General features: G+C 38.8%; 1 protein-coding gene across 5 annotated transcripts in view; it reads right to left on the reverse strand.

Annotated features, from left to right (window-relative positions):
* Positions 1–21,521, reverse strand: part of CPNE4 (copine 4) — a 239,278-nt gene that overhangs the window by 93,629 nt on the left and 124,128 nt on the right. For all 5 annotated transcript variants that reach the window (XM_052694172.1, XM_052694171.1, XM_052694173.1 and 2 more), the window contains exons 3-5: positions 21,014–21,193; positions 8,645–8,716; positions 4,460–4,534 (exon numbers count right to left, since the gene is read on the reverse strand). In XM_052694172.1, coding sequence (XP_052550132.1) covers positions 4,460–4,534; positions 8,645–8,716; positions 21,014–21,193 — 327 coding nt within the window. The remainder of the gene's footprint in view (positions 1–4,459; positions 4,535–8,644; positions 8,717–21,013; positions 21,194–21,521) is intronic.

Raw genomic sequence — 21,521 nt, forward strand, 5'->3', positions numbered from 1 at the left:
TTTATTTTTGACTCTCATCTTCATTTTCTTCTTCAAAAGAGCCACAAGATTAACTTTATGCAGATAGTATTCTCTGCATGCCACATACCAAACAACACACCTCAGCATCAACCTGGGGAAGTGAGGAATTCTGGTTTTGTGGTGTTTCTACAGAAGTGTAAATACAAAAATGCTTGTAATATGCACTGTTCCGCCATTTTCTCCTCACAAAACGCCCTTCATAGTTATTTTTGTCTAGACAGATGGCCACTCGGAACAGCTTTGAATAAAATGTTAGCCAAATTCTAGGTACAACATTTTGGTCAAACTTGTTTTTGGAACTTTGTTACTGTTTCGTAAGGGCAAAGCAAGGAAAGAAATCAGGGCTTTGAAAAGGGAAATCAGAACTTCAGTGTCTGGGGAAGGAGATGAATCTCTAAGAATCATGAAGACTTGGGCAAGAGTCATGCAATCTGTGGTCTTTTCCATGCCATCAAAATGAGACTCATCAATGTCGCTGTGCTCATAGTATTGTTCAGTGAGTACTTTCTACAGAAGAAACAGCAACTGTGTGTTTAAAAACTACCACAAAGTAATTATGTGTGTATTTGTTAAATTTCATCACACAGAGCTCTAAATAACAAAGCCATATGTTGGCCCATTTGTTTCAATTACATGGTAACAATACACTTCATGTAAGAGTGTGTAGAACCAGCACAACACCCTGCACAAATTCTGTGCTTCCAGAGTTTGACTTGAGGACCTGATGTCGATTTAGCACGTGGGCTGATTCAAAAGCTTGAAACTTTTTGGTTTTTTGAAGAGCTTTGGTGATCAAACTGTGACAGGTTACTACTGCACAGAAGAGAGTGAGGCAGCTGGTTTAATTCTATTGACACCAAAAATACAGAATGCATAGGATTAAAAAGACTGACGTGCCTCTTCGCATTCATAAGCGTGTTGTTTAAGACTGAGTGACAGCTTAGCGTTTAGCAGATTCTTTATGAAACACAAGTTTGATGAGAAACGTTATCTAAAGGAAAACAACTGAAAGTGATGTATCCAAAGAACGAATCCTGCAGTGCAGAATCTCCAGAAAAGGAAAGGATTTTGAGAGAAAACTCAAAATATTCATTCTCAGCTGAATATTATGAAAACTGACACAGAAAACATCAGAATAATAAATGCAATTTTTAATACCTGCTTTTAATAAACAAGGCAATATCACCTAAAGGAAAAAAAAATCACTACTGACAATAGCTTCTGTCACCCCTGCTCAATGCAAAAAACAAAGCTTACTTCCTTCTAGAATCAAGGTATAAACCAAAACTTCTTCAGTATCAAAGGTGCCTGGTAGGGACTCAAAGCTGATATGCTGAATTATGACTTTTTTTTTTAAATTCAGCTACAGCATAGTTAGCATTTTCAACAAATTTTGGTTGTTCTGCTAAATCTACCAGCTTTGCTTTATCTCACAAGAGCATCTTCTTTGAGAAAAACAGCGGCAATGAAAGTTGTTCTGATATTTTAATACTGCTTATATGATAAATATAATGCATTTGCTGGTGGTAAAATGCACACTGTCACTTCAGTATGTGCACACAATAATAACATCAATACATGGCTTGTACTTTGAAAATGCACCTACTTTTTCTGAGCACTTATTTTGATGCATGATGTTTTGGTATGCTCATTTTCAGAGCAAAACACTTTTCAAAGCTCAGGTTTACAGGTTAAGATCTCCCAGAAAAGGACTGAAACATCCAGAAGACACTGATTAGTTTTGAAAATGCATCAGTATAAAGACACAGCTTTTAAGAATTTCTTTGGTGCTTCAGCACCAAGGGAATACAGAAAAAGTGGCAGTAGTTTTTATTTGCAGACATTTGCTGGAGTATCTCAGGCTATAACTGCCTTGCTTAGAAGAGGAAAAGCAGTCTGACTGCTTCACTGCTCCTAATTTATTACAGCTGCCATAAACATGTAGCTGCTTGTTATGGTAATTGTGACACAGCTATTAATGCAGTAGAACCTTTTCAAAAGTTATTGTTCCTCTATGAAGTGTTCTCAGCAAATCTCTTGAAACAAGGACATGTCACCTGAGCTGACTGGGCATGAAAATACAGTTATAGCTTCCAAACAAGTACTGCAATAAAACTATAACCTCTATCTCTGCAAAGGCAGTTAACTAAAGGAAGCCTTCTTACTGTGACTTTTTATAATTTTATACTGAATGTTTCAGCCACCTCCTCAGGAAAATCCAGGCTTTATGTGTTATACGGTGCCTCTAAAACTCTTGCAGTATTATATAGAGTGAGTAAAAACCAAACAAATGTATACTGCCTGTGAAATGATAGCAAATTTTGTTTAATCTGCAAAAAATCTGCTGGTCACACTTTTTTCCCTCATTTGTTCAAAGACTACAATCTGGATTGTCTTTCGAGGAGTTTTCCTTTAAAGAGTTGAAGAAAAACATTCTCGTCCCTTCAAGAAACCACTAATAGTAAGAAATGGGAAGAAACTTTTACCCATTAAGCACATTCAGAACCTTCTCCCACACTGTCCTTTACTCCTTATTTGTGAACAAAAGATTCATGTTGTCTTGTGTCAACCCCACAGACACCGGTGCAGGAAACCCTGGGGTGACAGAGGTGAGCTTGTGCAGCACTGTGAGCTCCCTGCTCAGGTCTTCAGACCCCTGAGCAGGGACAGGCATGCAATACCTTGCCTAGGATTTCACCAAATGGGCTCTTTCCATTCTCTGATGCCTTCCTTGGACATTTAAGTAACTTTGGAGTACGCAAGTTTTCTCACCAATTTAAATAATTTCAAACTTTGCGATTGTGCAACTAAAGAATTTCAAATCTTAGTGATTACTAACAGTGCTTTGCATCTACTGACATCTGAATTCATTCAGGGCCATATCCAAAGTCATAGCCTCTTTTTATAAATGAAGACAGCTAAATTTCAGCCAGGTTTAGAGACATGTCTAGCTGGAGCAAATTGAAAGATTCATTTCAACTGTAAGAGGATTTCAGCCATTTTCATCAGCTGAAGACAGGAGTTTTGATTCAAACAGTAGATACAGTAGATAAAGCCCACTTTGACTAAACATGTTAAAATGGCAAAAGCAATCATGCTTTTGCAGTATTTCTGAATGATCCTTCTTCACTTAACCCTGTAAGTATTTCAACCATACTCTAAAGCTATTGCCCAAAAACAGTAGACTAGTTTTGAAGCACATTCTGGCAGAGTTTTTCAGTGAATATCAACAATAGCCTACAGCAATCATAATATTTACACTTAATTACATTATACATCTGGGGAAAAGCAACGAGCAAATTGAGGTCTTATTATGTTGTACACATCTTTTCCTTTTTGGAGATGTGACACCACATGGAACAGTAAAAGCCTGTGTGCAGCTTTTGAAATCAGGTCTAAAGATGGCTATCTTTAGACAAGGTTGTTAAATCTGTGCCTAAATAAATGATATCAGAAACACTAAGAGCCCAGTAACTGTGAAGGAAGAGGTAATTCATCTTTCAAAGGAGAAAAAAATTAGGGTTCTGATCACTTATGATTGTTAATGATCCTGAGCAAAGTAATGTTATTTACCTGTTATGAATAAATTCCAGTACTATTAATCATTTTCTGCTTGCCTGAGTTATTTTTTGCAGTTCGGAAATCTGATATATGTATCCAAAAGCACTCTGATAGATTTGATCTTAAGCTACACATCAAATTTTTACAACTACATGCTCAGAGTATCAGAATAGCAAAATTTTGTGTCGGGCTACAATATATTTCTAATTGGAAGTAGCTTCATACATAGGAGGGAAATAGTGGATACTGTGATCCAGTACAACAGAAATTGTCTGGTCTTCAATTATTATCTAAAAAAGCCTTATTGTCTAAAAAAGGGTTATGGTCTTTTGACACCTATTAATTAAAAAGATATTCTCCAGGCTACTTCAAATAACTGTGCCTTCTACTACAGTTTAATTACAGACACTGCGCCTTACAGGCACTCACCTGGATTTCCTGGACTGTACTGCTTGAGGCATATTTTCAGAAAGATATTTCTTATAATGAAGAGTAATATTCTAGTTAGTGGAGAGTTTTCTTATTGAAAAAGATGAGCCGTGTTTTTAACTTTATTTTAAAACGCTTGCTTCAACTGTATCATTTTTGACTTCTTATAGAAAGCTCACTTCTAAGCACTCCTGATCTGTGGCATTTTAAGTAATTAAACTGTCTTGGTTATAGCATAATTAAATTGTCTTGGTTTTAATTAGATTCCCTTGAGGTTTTTTTTAATTACTTCACAACTTAAGGAAAGCTTCATTGTGAACATCGATCTGAAATCTCTGATGTGTTTAATAATATAAGGCAAAAAATATCTGTAGGTGAAAATCTCATCAAATTACATTTGCAGGCACTCTTTTACATCTTTTGGTAAGGTTAATAACATGCAGCTTACCTTGTCATCCAATTTCCGTGCACTGAATGAAAGTTCAACGTAGTCGTCATTGCCAGACAATTCCTCAGCTATCACCTAAATGGAGAGCTACATTTGAGTTTTGCATGGTGTAATGAAAATGGAGAAAGACATCATTTCCCCACGTGAAGACTATAGACCCCATTACGAAACTAAAGCGCAGTTAATATGCTTCTCTTTGCAATCAGGAAGGGTTAATAGCACTCAGTGAACCCTTTACTCAGTTAATAAGCAGCAACACATTAAGATTCCAAAACAGAATCATTTTTCATTAGATGACAATGTCTTATCAATACCTGTCAATGAACAGACCTCCACATCCCTCAGTAATCCCTTTCATCTGATAAAGTACTTTCTCTTAGGTTCAACAGTGGAGAATTCCACTTAGTCTCACATTATCCAGGAGAAGAAAAGGACTATATGTGAGTTGGATTATTTGGGTCTAAAGCTAGACAAATGGAAAAGTAGTGAAGTCACTTGCCACAGATTGCAATGAAAGGCACATTTACAGTAGGAGAGTTCTCCTGGTGTAGTTTTACTGCAATAGCTATGTTTGCAAAATCATTTGTTGTAGAGTCAGAAGGGAGTAACACTAAATTAACATACCATGGGTCTTTCAGATACATAAGCTCTACTGATAATAATGTCCATCACTGTGCTATTCAGTGTTGTTAAAAAAACCAAAATACTATAGCATTTATCATGACTAGGACATTAAAATGCTTCAGTGGAGAGAAGATATTAACTTAAACAAATCTGAGGTTTATTACCAAAAAACGTTCTTTGAAACAAACCACATTCTATTCAATTTGCTATTTCCGAAGCCTGCATGTTCTCCCTGCATGACAAAAAGAAAACAAAAACAAACAAAAAACCCCACATTTCCTAACAATACGTGTCTTGCATGTAGCCCACAGGTATGCCCACAATGGAGCAGGGATGCCCCTAGTGGAACTGTGGCCTGTGGGTAAGCCCATGACAGAGCAGAGAAAATGAATAAGCAAGAGGTAGCAGGGAGCTAAACACAGTCAGAAGCAATGAAGGACAAAACAGAAATCTCTGTGCTCTGATCCTTACCTCCTGCACCATACTTCCCCTCACCAAAGCAGCAGAGCTAACGTGTTGAAAACAAGGGGAGTAGAGACCATGAAAGGAGCAGCAGATGTGTCCGTACTGAAGTTAATTTCCAGGAAGAGGGAAGGAAAGGTGTTTTCCCTAAGAGTTCATTCTGTTTGTTTCTCAGCATCCCCAAGAAGCAATTAGAATGTTATGTTAACTGGCAATGAATTAAATTAAGTAGAATTTCACGAGTCATGAATATTTTGGCTATGACAGCTCACAGTAATGAACTGTGGCATTTCCTCACGCCAAATATTCACATGTAGCCATTTAGGGACACAAATGTCTAACTGCATTAAAGTAAAATCCTACTGATGCATATGAGTGATTTACCTGTTGCCAGGCAAATTTGAACTTGCTGAAAGTTTGGCCCACAGAATCTGACACATTTATCTTCCATATTGGTCTGGTGGCTTAAAAAATACTATGCAGCAAAAAGCTACTAGCACCCTGGGACTTGCACACAGTTTTGCAAGTGTTTTTAACAAAAAACAGTGAACTTTTCCTGTAAAGGTTGACAGACTTCTAGCTGGAGAAACTGAGAGAGGTTCTCTTTTTTCCAAATGCCACACAATAAAAATGTACTGATGAGATATTATACTATTATACTATTTTATTGCAAACCAGGCTTGAGGCAGGCAATTCAGAATTCCATGAAAAACTCAAAATTCAGTAATCTAAACATGCTTGGAAATTAGGCTTTGACAAACAGGTGGCGTGTACCTTAGGATCAGAAATAATTCTAACTCATCAATTTCCACTTGCTCTGCCCAGACAGCAAGCTCCTCTCACACTCTTTGTCTGAGTTCAGTTTTCTCCCACTGGAGTAAAGTCAGCCTGCTCTTTAGAACCACAGACCAGAAGCCAAGGTAGCTTGGACTGCTCGCTGTTCTTAGAATAAACTTAGAATAAGGCCTTCATTTTATTTCTTATCTCCAATTCCAATTATATTGTATTACATTGTATGATAGTGTGCTATCCTGCATTCCAATATCTTATTTCATAAATTAGTTTGTTTCTCCTCAGACTGTTGCCCATTCCCCTTACACTTTCCCTTCTTCGCTTTCCCATGGCATGGGTCTGTGGGTCCCCCCCCCATCAGTCACAGAACCGTTCTGAACAAGCCTGCAGAACGAGCCTGTAGAACAAACCATTCTAGACAAAGCTCTTGTTTAGAGACCACAAATTCTTGCCAGAAGATTCTACTAGGAAGTTTAGTCATTTTAGTTGAACTAGCAACTAAACTCATTTGTGTCTCTCAGGGAACAGGAGGGGTATCTAGAAGGTCACAGGGATGGATGAGGTAAAGCGTGCCCCAATAGTCTCAGTAGGCAAAAACATCAGCTTTTCAGAGAGCAAAACTCGCTCCCACCTCTGTTCAGACAGGAACCTGGGAGATTCCTCTCCAGTCCCAGAATAAGCGGAGGTGTTGTACTTGGGCTGGGGTAATCCCAGATATTTATACAGGCGGGGGAAGAGCTCCTTGAGAGCAGTCCTATGGAAAAGGACTTGGGAGCCCTGGTGGATGAGAAGCTGGACATGAGCCAGCAGTGTGTGCTTGCAGCACAGAAGGCCAACTGTGTTCTGGGCTGGAGCCCCCAGCAGAAGAAAGGTGCAGAGCTCTTGGAACGGTCCAGAGGAGGACCACTAAGATGATCAGAGGGCTGGGGCACCTCTCCGATCAGGAAACGTTAAGGGAACTGGGCTTGTTTAGCTTGGAGAAGAGAAGGCTCCAGGGAGACCTCATATCGACCTTCCAGTATTTGAAGGGAGAGTATAAACAGGAGGGGGAACGGCTGTTTACAAGGATGGATAGTGATAGGACAAGGGGAATGGTTTTAAACTGAGACAGGGGAGGCTTAGGTTAGATATTAGGAGGAAATTTTTCACTCAGAAGGTGGTGAGGCACTGGAACAGGTTGCCCAAGGAGGCTGTGGATGCCCCATCCCTGGAGGCATTCAAGGCCAGGCTGGATGTGGCTCTGGGCAGCCTGGTCTGATGGTTGGCGACCTGAACGTAGCAGAGGGGTTGAAAGTAGATGATCTTTGTGGTCCTTTTCAACCTAGGCCATTCTATGAATAAAAATGAGTTTCATCTTACATATTTAAGAAAACCTCTTCCCAATCATAGACCAAGAAAGACATCTAAGAAAGAAGATTCCCTGGGCTCTCAGAAAGCACTGTTTCTCATATTCTGCTCTCCACTGTGGCTGAAGACATGAAAAAAATATCTGAACAATCAAGCCAAAAGAAACCCATCTGACTAACTCTAAATCAAGGAAGAAAATCCTTCTCAGCCCCATGAAGCAATTGAGCAGAATGTTTTGATATAATCTGTCTTAATGCCAAGCTGCAAATGTCACAAGCATGCTATGTTCAGTGCAGACAAGCTTGATCTCCCAAACAAGATGGCAAAGAGAAGGATGAAAGAGAAGTAATACACTGATTTTCATATTTCAAGACATACATGGGGTCCTTTAATTGTCCAATCTGTAATTGCATTACAACAAAGCTAAAATAGCAAATATCATAAAATATCTGCATTTGGTGTTGGGTTGTGCGTGTCAGTGTGCTGTGATTTTTTTTAAAGACACAGTAAAAAGTCCAGAGGCCTGGAAACATCAAGTCTCTTTACCATTCCAATTAGAACCATGGAAGAATTTTATATTTAATTTTATAAAGAATATTTGTGAAGCTGTTCATACACAATATCATAAATGCAGTTAAAAGTGAGTTAAAATGAATTTCTGAGGATTTAAAAGCTTTAGATAAGAGTGATGAAGCAGTAAGACTTTCTCGTTGTCACTGAAGTATCTTACAAGCAGTAGCAGTAGTAGTAAATGTTATGGCTTTTGTACAAATCTTATATTATTTGTTGCCATTATAGCAAGTATTTATCAGAGATGTAGAAGTAATCTTTTAAATAAATGATTTGACTTCTCAGTCAAGGGTTGTTCTGGTGCCTTAGCATAGTGCTTTTAGGCAGAATTAGTCCCATTAGCTGCCTTTAAACAACAGGAAAATAAAAGCGTATTTAAGACTGGCTTACTGTTATAGATGACTTCCCTGCTGTGTTCCCATGTTTGAGTAAGGACTTGGAGAGTTTCCTCTGAGAAACAATCTGCACAAAAACAAAAGGGAAAAAATTAGAATCTACAATAAACACATGAGTAATTTTGATTTCTGTTTTATTTTGTACGAAGGTGTTGCCTTAATCCACAATTACAATCCTAGCATAAAAAAAACCACTGCTGAGGAAAGTTTCCCCAGGAAGCCTGCAGTTAGGATGCAGTAGGGTCAAGCTGAATGGGAAGAACACTATTTGATGAGTAGAACAGAATAGCAGAAACTGAGTGTCATATTTTCCAGAATTTGCTTCCATCCATCATGGGGGCAATAAGGGAGTATCTGCATACAATAAATCTATCAGACTTGCCAGCCCTCCTCCCCCCATCTACTTTTATAGGAAACTGAAAACCATTTCAAAGAGAACACAATTACTTTACTTCAAAACATCAACAACTCCAAACCCAGAAGCAGGCAGTCTTCCCCATAGGTTTAGTTCCAAAAGTCATCTCCTCTTTTTATCAGGCACCAAATCTGCTCTGGAACTCAGCACTGTAGATTAGCTTGTCCACCAACCAATTTACAAATATACCTAAAAAAAGTGTTAGTATAGTAGCACAGACAAAATATATTGTTTCCTATTATATCAATCATTACATTACCATAACAATCTTTCAACATTTTAAACTAGATTGGTAAAAATATTAGAAAATGGAAAAACCTTAAAGCTACATGTAACTTACCAACTACTCTACAGCTGATGTCCCAGCATGTTAGGTCTCTCCTTTCTTCCTTTCTATAAAGTCAATGCTACCTTAAAACTATTCCCTTCTTCCTTTTTTTTTTTTTTTTTTAAACACTCTTTCTTTAAGTGTTTGGAAAAGTTCAAAATACAGCCAGATGTAGAGGGAACTGAATAGAACTTAGGAATCATAATTAGCGTTATTTCTAATTCAACAACACTGGAACAGGATTCTGCCACATGCTGCACAGACACTGAGCAAAAGAGTTGTTTCTCTTCTATGAAAGACTCCAAGGTTTGGAGCATAGCTTTATACCTTGAGTAGTCCTTTTCCACATCCAATACTATTTGGGCAGCTTAACCTGAATGGCAAATCTTGGCAAATACTTCAAATAAAATGATCTATAGAGATCTTTGGCAAAATATGCAGAAATATTCTTCGTAAGAATACTTCCCTCGTCAAGGGAGAAGAACTGCTTCAGGCAACTTGTTGTAATCCTGGGCATTGCACACATTTCAGCAATAAGCCAAGTCAATAAGCAGCAGGCAGAATTGAAACAGGGCGTGTAACACAAAATCACAGGCAGCCAGAGGTGCTATGAGTAGGAGCAAACAGGATATAAATCTTGGACTAACATCCCCATGGGGAATCATCAATTTTCTGAACAGAAATGTGGAAATAGCACCTCAGATTTTACTGAGCTCGTGTCCTCATGCAGGCAACAGGGGAGAAACAAGTTTTAGAAGATCTTTAAATGTGAAACAAGAGGGTTAGCATAGAGCTGGAGGGGATTCCTCCAGAATCACTGTGTCCAGCTCCCCAGTCCTAATGCAGGACCTCCTGTAGCTGGGTCAGCTGTACCTGACAGATGTATCTCAGATATCCGGAGGCAGAGAAACACTCTTCTCCAGCAATTAACTGCAGCACTCATTATCCTCACTGTAAATATATTTTCCTATGAGCTAACCTGTTTCTCTAATTAAAGCCCATTATTTCCGTCTAATGCACCATGAATGGTAAGAGCCTTCTCCCCTTTCTCATTAAGACATTCTTTATTTCTGAAGGCTAATATCGTATCTCCACAGTCTTCTCTACACTGCAGAACCCAACTACATCCTATTTTTCCTTTCTGACCAGATTTTGTAGGTCTGGAACCATTACCAGTGCTCTCTGCTCAGCCCTCACCAGCAGGTCAATGTCCTACTCTTGGAAAAATGCTCAAAACTGAACATAAAACTAGAGATACTATGCAAGAAGAGCTTCTTGTGCTGCGAGCTCCTTCCGATTTACTCTAGGATTGCATTTGCCTTTTTTTTTTTTTAACACCATGATACTTTCCCCATCTGTATTTATGACCATTTCACAATTTTCATCACCAGCTGTTTCTTACCCTGCATTTTTGCATCTGGTTATTACTTAAAGGAATAATTTGGCACTCATCCTTTTCAGACTGCCTTCCATAAGCAGTCATCACTTCACTCATTTCTCCAAATTAGCTTGAAAATTTCCCCAAGTATTGGTCTTGTGGAAGCAAGGGTTGCAGATAAAATACAGATGACCAGTAATGCCAGGATTCAGTGTCCTTCCTTCCTAGGATCTTGGAAAGATTTTTCACTGCAGCCCCTTACATCACCCATACCTCCCTTCTGTTGCCAGCTAAGCCAGCACTTGTATGAAGTGTGAAGAGCAAGTTACAAAATCTTGAGATTTTCAAATATGATTATTTTCAGGATATTATTAAATTATGGGTTTTCCATCTAACAATGAATTCTGGCAGATGGGCAGCAGGACACACGGTATCTCTACGAGCTCCCTGCTTTCCCCAGGATGTACAGACAATACTATAACACACAATAAGTTCTTCTACTGAAACCTATGGTACTGTGCACCAGAAATCTCTTCAGATGTGTTAAGTACGTATGTCCTCGTGACACAGAACTTGGAGGGGAACCTGTCCTTCAGCTACCTCCTAGAAAGACAGAAGGGCGTTCCTCATGAACAACTTAAAAACCAATGTTGCTAATTGGGAAATTGTCAAAGCCTTTAGGCGGCACTGGGCAGACAAAAACCTGAAGCCTGGGAGCTTCCATGCAGGTGGCAGAAAGACAGCTCACAATGCCAGAAAAGTTAATTTATTCTGACATTCCCATTACTAGATCACATTAATAAGACTAGCTCTCTCAGCCATTAGCATTCTTGTGACACAGTGAGCACCCTGCCTATGTAAATACACGTATTTGTGGACAAACATTTATCAGTTGTTAATTAACAGTAAAATGAATCTTCCATCTGGCAATAACGTGCCAAGATCACTGCCTCAGACTGCAATTAGTGATTTGGGATCAGAAGACTATCACTGTGATAACTGACAAGAAATCAGTATTCTCTAGCAGGAAATCACCCACTTTGTCCAAGCAGTGTACAAAAAGCAGCTCTCACTAGACAAAAGAGACACTTCTCCAGGATGGTGAAGCACTGGAACAGGCTGCCCAGAGAGGCTGTGGATGTCCCATCCCTGGAGGCATTCAAGACCAGGCTGGATGTGGCTTTGAGCATCCTGGTCTATTGGTTGGAGACTCTGCACGTCTTTGAGGTCTCTTTCAACCCAGGCCATTCTATGATTCTATGAATTATATTTATTCTTTTGTATCAGTGCAAATAACCTCTTGAACACCATAACAGGTGTTAGCTGACCTGATTGCCAGAAAATGAGTCCTAAACAGCAGTAACGTACCGGTCTAGAAAACATCCACATAAGTTCCAGCTTCAAGAGATGTTTGAACTTGCAAAATGGCTTAGGTAATTAATCACACCTTTCTTTCGTAAGGAGTCTGGTTTGACTCCTACCTCAAAAACTAACAATTTAAAACTCCGCCTTCAGAACAACAGGTGTTTTGTATAACCTAATGTGAAGAAGTGTAGGGTGTAAATGCCTCTCATTTCCTAAACAGATATTAGAATTCAGTTCAGACCTAGTAGAAATCATTACATTTCCAGAATACATATTTTATGAATGTTTTATTAAAGCACGACCAACCAGTGAACAAATGGATGTAGAAACCTTGGAGACCTAAAAGGTGAAGCTAATAAAGACTTAAGAACTGATGTTATGTTTCTTTGTGGCTACAGCCACATATAAATTACAATACAGTTATAAGAGCCACACGTCTAATAATATGAATCATACTCAATAAATTTGCAAGAGGTAGGAATAGGAACAGAATGTACAAGCTGCTGTTCTGCTTCAGAAAGAGGGGATACACAAAGCAATTCTTATTTGCCTCTTATGAGCACCCTTTCAACTATATTTCTGGTCTCTGTTGCCAAGGGATATGAGCTCAGGGTAAGATGGGGGCAAGAAATTCCCTTGCAGATTATCTAAACGTGCCTTAGTACTTTCAAGTGCAAATAGGCTAAGGAAAGATCTGAACAGATGTTCCACACTTCTGTGAGTAAAACTCAAATCCCAGGCTGCCCTTTGATCTTATCTCCAAATTAAAATATATAAAAGGTGCTTTGCTTTTTTACTTAAGGCACTAACAAGGCACCAACACCAGCTGTGTACCCTGCATTGCTCCGCAGCCACTCAGACAAGGACTCTGATGAAGGTTTTCTCTCTCCTGTGTCTGAATCATGACTAATCAGCACAGTGTAAGGTGAGCTGTGATATATAATGACCTATTCTAACTGGCTTGTGTAAGGACCTTTTAAAATACACTTCTCAGTGTGCTCCTTCCTTAATCAAATATAGGGATAATTTTTAACAGTATCGTGCAGAACTCCCAATGCTTATAAATCAAACTAAGGAGAAGAATTCAAAATGGCTTTTTAACTTATTCATTTTAGCATTGGTAGGAACAGATTAATCCCATATATCATTTGGAGAAGTTCTGTATGCATCAACAGCTGGGCTTGGTCCCAGTTCTGTAAACAGCACTGATGAAGTTTTGCATGGTGCCACTGAGCAGGCCTGATGACCACACTCCATATTTCCCCTGGGACCAAAAAGCTGCAAGAACTTTGTTTGTTTGCCTGAATTAAGCTGGTATGAATCCTAGCTCCAAATATAACACCAATATCCCTTTGTTAAAGGCTTCTTGAAAATCCCATGGATAAAGGGCCACAGCTCCTTTTCTATTTAAGTTCTATATCACTTGACTTTTGTTAACTCTCCTGAGATGTGAACCTCTGATCTCTGATTTTGACAGAACCAAGGGCTGGGCAAACAGTCTGCATTAGTGGCAAGACTGCATACAACTTAGTTTCATGCTGACTGTAAAAAACAGTAGAAAGATAATTTTAAATAACTCCTTCAATCCCTCATTATTTATTCAAACTGGTCTCCTCTTTCCATTGGACTCCCTTCCAGGATCCCTAAGGTTACTGATTTAGACAAATTTAGCCTAACAATCACTTCACAACACCTCCGTGTTAATTCTTCTTCCTGATATGTTAATCCTGTCATACAAACTTGCAGTTGCTTAGCACTCTTCTAGCAGACCCAACTCTTTCCAGAATTGCTAAGAATGTCTAGTCACAATTTACTAGCCTATTTCTTCTAAATCAAATGCCTTTTACACTGATAATCCCCACCATCAAATGCATTCAGGTGTCCAATTAGAGGCTTATATGATGCTGTGTTTTGGAATTTTGATGAAAATACTCTTGAAAACACACCAATACTTCAGTTGCTGCGCAGCAGTGCTTACACTGATTCAAGGATTTTTGCTTCTCATGCTGCCCTGCCAGAGCTGGGCTGAGGGTGCATAAGGAGTTGGGAACGGAACAGCCAGGACAGCTGACCCAGACTGACCCAGGATGTCCCATTCTATGTGGTTGTGTGTTTGTCTTTCCAAGAAACTATGGGATGAGGGCTGTGCTTTCCTGAGAATGGCTGAACATCTTCCTTATGGATGGGAAGGAGCAAATGAATTCCTTTTTTTGCTGTGCTTGCACATGTATCTTTTGCTTTACCTAAGGAAATGCTTTTATCTCAATCCACAAGTTCTCACACTCTTACCTTTCTGATTTCTCTCCCCCAAGCTACCCAGGGAGAGCTGCACAGTGCTGAGCAATCTCTCACCAAAGAGCACTGATGCTTGTAGAAAGAGTGTTAACAGCATCCACTAGAACTGTGTTGATCTATCAAGCAGGACAGCAATCATGCTCTTTCCAAAAAGGACTGCCTGGTGATTTTTTCACCAAACCTTGCAAGCATCTGCAAATTTTTCTTCAGCAATCTAACTGCCTTCCAGCACTGCTTGTCCCTGATCAGCCCCACTGAAAGAGCTTTTCACTCAGCTGTGTTAAGCAAAATAATACAACTGGCACAGCTAGACAAATGACTGGAGATTTAACATTTATAAATGTATCTTAAAGCTTATCTATTAAATTTTAGTGTGCTATTCTGCTCCTGCTCCAGTCTACTTAAGTCAATTACCTTAAGAGTCTAAGTCCCCAAAAATAAAAAGGCAGACTTGATTTTTTTCACCTATGTGGGAGAAGAACTGAAGTAGCTCTGTATTACAGTGTAAAGATTTCCCCCTCTTCATATTACACTCATCTTTAGCCTGGTTTCTCACAAAGCAAGATCCATACAGCTCTGGTGAGCTTGTGTCTGTCTTGATATGCATTTCCCAGGCACCATCACAGATACTACATTTCACCATGAAAGTTCAAACAGCAGGTAAGTGCCAGCAGCCTTAGCCTGACCGAAAAAAAGGATATTGGTGTTATATTCGGAGCTAGAATAAAGAAAAAAAGGTTTGGGGAATGAGTGCACCTTTTGCAGATACCAGGTAAACCCTGCAAGAGACTGTTCATATGGCATATGTGTCCACAATGAAGAAAGTTTCACTCTGTATAATTCCTCACATAATTAGTTTTTTCTCTTGATAGTGCCAGCTCTATTGCTGTAATCATCCGTGCTGTATAAACGATGCGTTCTATACCACACTCACCTCCTCTCAAGATTTTTGTTCCCTATGGTACCGATCAGCTTGCAGCCTATTTACATCTGAATTACACCTCACCCTGTTCTTGTTAAAGATCTGTGCCTGAAAATAGTGAATCAAAACAGAAGACTGCAAAAAATAGAAGATCCATATCACAGGAGACAGTAACATTATTACAGGAAATAGCTTATCAATAGCACAAAATGTCTTTGAATTTAGTTAGCATATAGCTTATGCAGCCTTTTCATAATTAGATAATTAGTTATAATAATAACTCATTATAATAGCAGTTTTAAATGAGTTTTCTAAAGACTGCTACAGCAATTCATACAAAAGGATAAAGTCTGTAAAAACAAAGCAGTACTGACTGTACAAGTAATTCCATTAACTGTGACTGCTAAGATTAATATAGACCTGAAAATCTTACAGCTCCAGAGGTCGTGCAGTAATGGCAAACCAAAAATTTCCTTGGGAAAACGGTGGTGTTTAAATGATGAGGTAAGTAGTGGGAGAAGGCTGCGTGAATGATTTCTTTGTGTTCAGAGTCAGCCCTGGTAGAAAATGATATTCACATCTAATAAAGTACATTATTCATTCCACTAATGAACTGAGCAACTTCATTTGGAGGAGATCAAAGGTCAAGTGTTTAAAGATATCTAAGGAGACATACAGACATCTGGTGGGATTCAGGAATTCAAGAACCTTGAAAACACTGATCTTATGTCTTCTGCACTACTGAAGCTGTCAACAGACTATTAAACAGATATTCTCATACAGACTACTTCTATTTAATTAATTCAGGTGCAATCATGACTCTCTTAGCTTTTCTCTCATTCAAGAGAAAGGGGATTTGCAATGGCTACAACTGAGCTAATCATCAGTCAGCATTTTGAAGTGCATAATTTGCCAACAACATATCGTATACTAAAAGCACGCAAGCAGCAGCAATACTCATTACAAAGAAGGAAGATTTTCAATCTAATTTGTACATATATGCATGCATGGGAAATATGAAATCTCTAAATAACACTTGAAAAGGTTCTTGAGACACAGAGATGTACATCTGCTGTTTTTCCTGCAGGTGCTACTAGCTGAACAAGTAACAGAGCTGTGAACTGCAACAATATTTTAACACATCTGTAAATTAAAATAAACCAAACAAGTTGTGAGATCACAGATAGTAGAGACCAGCTGGAATGAAAGAAAAGCCATTAAAGCTACTCCCATTACTGTAGAGCTGGGATGGTTCACAGTATTTAGGTATTAACAGTTTTATGGGTTCCTATAATTTATTGATGTTGCAAGCATGGCTGAGTGAAAACCAAAAATGTGTTGGCAAACTTCTTTCCTTCTCGTTGAACAATCATTATTAATTGTACAATTTTTGTGAGTTCTAAAAGATCAGGCTGGGACTTTTGGTCAAAACTTCAGAGGAAAAAGTGCATCTAATTCACCCTCCTGATATTTAATTCCTGTGTGATCAGGAAGTGAACTTCACCTATTAGAAATAGCTCTTGCAGTATTAAATGATGCAAACGTAGTGTGTTATGAAGTGCATCCAATATAAAACAGAACGCTCCTATAAGAGAGCTTCAGAAAGGCTCAGAATACATGAAGGCATTAAGACACAAGCAGAAAAAGACTTGGGTTTCGTGTTTTGCTACCCTGACTGAATGCTCTGACAATTAAGGCTATCAATTATTATACAGCGTTTGTCCCTCTAGGATTTTTCTGTCATCATTTTTTGACTAATAAAAATCCATCTCCTATCTTCTGAAACAAACAATTACAGTGGTGGTGTTTTGTTTTGTTTTGTTTTCTGAGTGAAGAACAACAACAGAAACACAAAAGCTTCAGTGGTTAGATGGGGACTCAGTTGGAAATAATTAGCCAGAGTGAGTGCCTGAACACTTTCCCTATGGATAGGAAAGAAGAAAGAGGAAAAATGGGCAAAGAACAGGGGAAGATATTACTGTCCATAATTACAGACAGTATCTGTAAAATCATTATCAAGGATGAGGCAATTCATTGCACCTAAAACAGGAGTATGAAAGCAAGAGTTAATCTTTATATAATGGTGTCCCAAAATAGCCGTAAAAATATTACTGTTCATCATGATTTCACTGCTTATCACAAAGATGTGCCTCTGCTTACCAGTGCCTAGGCAAAGAACAATACCTACTTCACATGAAAGCAAAGAGAAAGAAGCCAGATGCAGAGCCTGATGGAGCATCCCAAGGCACTTATTCACTGTGAAAGCACAGTGCCAAATCACTGCCCTACCCCCACACTCCTGCTCCAAGAGAAGGGAGTTGTCATATGCAGCAAAACAGTCATCTTCAATTTCATCTTCAAATTCAAATAACCTTGATTAGGTTACGAGCACAACACAGCACAGTATCCTTGCTTAAGTAGATACTGTAGAACTGTACAACTTCATTAACTGTGTTATTACATTAGAAATTATTCTTCTACAGTTGCTTGGAAGTTAACTGTAGAATGAAAAAGACTGACAGTCTTTCATTATGCATCTTAACCTGCCACTTAGTAGTTTAAATAAGTGATAAGTAGTACCCCATGGAAAGCTTTATTGGTTGGAGTATGGTACATCCAGCTGTGCGATGTGAATTCCAGATGTGAATTTCTGTAAGAAACTCCGTTCTACAAACTGCACATAAAAGCAGACCACATTTAAGGTTGATGCTGTTAAGTGAGGAAAAGAAAAAAGTGTCTGAAATTTCTAGTTTAGCACCTTCCATAACATCTTAGAGCTTTCTTGATCTTATTATTGTTCCGATTGGTAACAGAATTTTGTACATAGAGTATCTGCTAACTTACTGCAATTCGGCTCATCACCAGAACACTCTGAAGATGCTGGTAGAACAGCAGTACATAGAGCCTTTCAGAGTGGAACAGATTTGCAGTACTTAAAACAAAAGAAAACAAAACAACAAAAATCTATTAAACCTTTTTCATCTCAAACCCTTCAAGAGACAACGTGATGTTGTTCCATACAAAATGGAAACTTTTGAGCATGATAAAAAACAAACTGTATTAAGCAAATGCATCTATTTAGCATGTGGCCTTTTTCTTAACTGCACTCAGCAGCTAACTATCCATGACCACTTATTCCACTGTGTACAAATACTGAAGCATATGAAATACCAGGTGATGACAGAATGCAGTTAACCACAGTGTTTACCAGCAGAGTCACTGATTTTTCTTGTCCAAGCAAAAACATAGGAAAAATTCTTACTGGACATCCAGTAAGGTATCGCTGGACAGAGTATGTTCAAGACCAAAAAGGCTGCAGATCACTGTTCTTCTCATTCTCTCAAGACACAGCATTTAGGAGAGAAGCAGGAATAACGACACCTTCTGTGTCATTATTTTTCCACCTTTCTCATCTAAGATCCCAAATTCCTAAGAAGCTTGTATCGATTGGGCTGACGTAAGATTTAGATAAAGCAGTATTCCTAAAGGATGTGAAACTCTCAGTCAGCTTACTGTATAACTATTCTATTGCCTTTCTTGGTATTTTTTATTCTACTACTTTTCTCTTACGTAGGAATATTGCAGAATGCAGGCAAAAATTAAGGCCTACTGCAGATCTACACAGTGCTCTGCAAATAGCTCCAAGTAACAGTCAATCTCTGTTAGATCAACTGTTATCTAGAACAGAGCAATAAACGTTGGGACATTTCTGGGGAGTAGGTTGGAAATCAGTCCTTTAGCCTATGCCTAAATTCTACAGCCTATCTGGAAGTCTCAGATAAGGCTTACTTGCAATGGGAAAGTGAACTGATAGGCAGGCAGGCATTTTATTCAGCCATTAAAACTGATGTAGAACAACAAATTCATGTCAAAATTAGCTTAGAAAGGAGCCAAGTTGTAAAAAATGCAGTCATTACATCGAACAGCTAAATGTGAGTTTAAGCTCTGTAAGTACAGACTGTACTGTAAGATTTTCAATGCTGAACTCCTTATAATGGCTTTTCTTGGATATCAATCCCAGAAGGAACAATTTGGGGGTTTAAATCAATTGATGAACTACATAAAGTTAATAAAAATTACAAAGTGGAAGAAAAAAATACACAAGAAAAATCTAAATATGGAATCAGAGTCCTCAAGACTCATTAGTGTGAACAGATTTCACTGTTATTATTTTTTCTTGGTTACCGTTAAATGACACTGCTACCAAGCCAGCTGTGTGCTATTTATAGAGATCAAATAATTATAAAGACATGTTTATGCTACCGCCAGCAGCAACGACATTTTTCCCTTCATTTTCAAGTCAATTCAGTGAGAAAAACATTGTAATAACTTCTTTCTTTCTCATTCTCCTTAACATGACAGGAATAGCTTATTTTCGTTGATTAAGGCCACAGAATATCTGCAAGAATTCTGTCAAAAAACTTCACTATGTACTGAAAAAAATCCTAAATACCAATATCTTCATATTACACTTTCAAGTTAGTAAATGTACACATATTTCTTATTAATACCGTCACTAAGAGAACTTTCCTTCAACACATTTGGTCCAATGGTATCAACTGTTCTTGAATGACAGCAAAAGGAGAAAGAAAGGGATTCATGAGCAGCGGGGGCTGAAATAGCAGCAATAGAAGGTGAGAAACTGCAAACAAAATCTTTGCACCAACTTATAGGCAACCTTAAACAGGTTACAAACAACGGAAACAAAAAGTAATACAAGCCAAAGAACTGCCTCCTCTCCTCATCCAAGCTACCCTAGACCACAGAGTGAAGACACAGTTTAGAGCCAGTTTGGGGAAATGGATACCATCTCAGCAAAGCTATCATGGACAGAAATGAGATGTGTGTTATATGTATCTACATAACAAAATGCCTGCCAGTTAGAAATTAATTCTGTCATTCTTGGGACACTGTAGCATCCTACCAGTCAGCAATATAAGAATAAGCTGCAGACCTCGCTCTGACAACCTCTGGATATTGATCCTCCAGGTAGCACTCATCAGCCATACATTTAGTCACCTAAGAGGCTATGTATCTACTCTAAGCCAGCCCTCCTGACTCTCTTGATAACTGATGGGGAAAGATGGTTATCTCATGAAAGCAATTTATCCTAACCTATGATGGATGTCTCAGGTGGAATAAGTTAACAGCCAGAAGTGCCTGTTTCTCTCCACTGAACTAAAGGCAGGAATCAGAGGAGTAGCTTAGTCTAGACATATAACTTTTGGATGACTGAGAGTCATGGAAATGAATCCAACCCTATCTCTCTATTTGCCACATCACCAAACACTAGTCTGTGGGAATGAAGTGTATTCATAAGCATTTATTGGACTTGGAACTTGCTTTAAATCCCATACAATGTTAAGAACCACAGTTTTCTCCCAAATCAGACTATTTCCTAGCACTGATATAAAAAGCCTGTGTTCTTGCTGTACAATGGCAATTGCTGACACTCAGTTTCCTACTGAAATGGCTGACTTGAAGCTATAATACAGCAGTAAATCAAACCAGTAGAAGTTCTTAATTATCCAGTCCAAAGCACTGATTACAAATTTTGTCATGAATGACAAATCTGACCCATCAGTTTTTTAACCAAGGGATATATATCACACACGCAGAAAACCTGTGAGGCAAGCAGAAAAAAATAGCAGTGACACCTACTTGTCCAAGAGTGCATTCCATGCCTCCAAGAAAATCTGCTTCCTTCAGCCCATTGTGATTGCTGCTAATGTCATGGACTTCAAATCGCAGCCGCTGCACCTCTTCAAAATAGAAGTCCACCGTGAAAAGCTTGGAGAAGACGGGATTTATACAGGTCCGAATCACTTCTGTCCTGTCAACCTGCAGAATGGAAAAGAGGTTATATGAGTGGCTTCTCTGTCTGCCAGTGATGGACTGCAACGAGCCCTTCAAATGCAGTTTTGCTCAATTATCAGGATTGACAGCTGTGAGTGTAGTCACAGCTACTACAGCCCGTTAGGGCAACCGCTGCTGTTCCTGCATGAGGCTGGTCACATAAACAAGGTGAGACCAGCTGCCCTTGCCTCTCCCTTCTAGCACCTCTTTGACAGGTTTTGGTAGGAATGTGCAGCAATCTGCAGCCTTCTTTACAGGGTGACCAATAACAGACCCCGGTTAGGCTGGTGAGACAATTCTAGGGAGCTCACAA

The sequence above is a fragment of the Tympanuchus pallidicinctus genome, unplaced genomic scaffold (assembly GCF_026119805.1).
Source record: "Tympanuchus pallidicinctus isolate F22 unplaced genomic scaffold, pur_lepc_1.0 scaffold3, whole genome shotgun sequence".
Taxonomy (NCBI): Eukaryota; Metazoa; Chordata; class Aves; order Galliformes; family Phasianidae; genus Tympanuchus; species Tympanuchus pallidicinctus.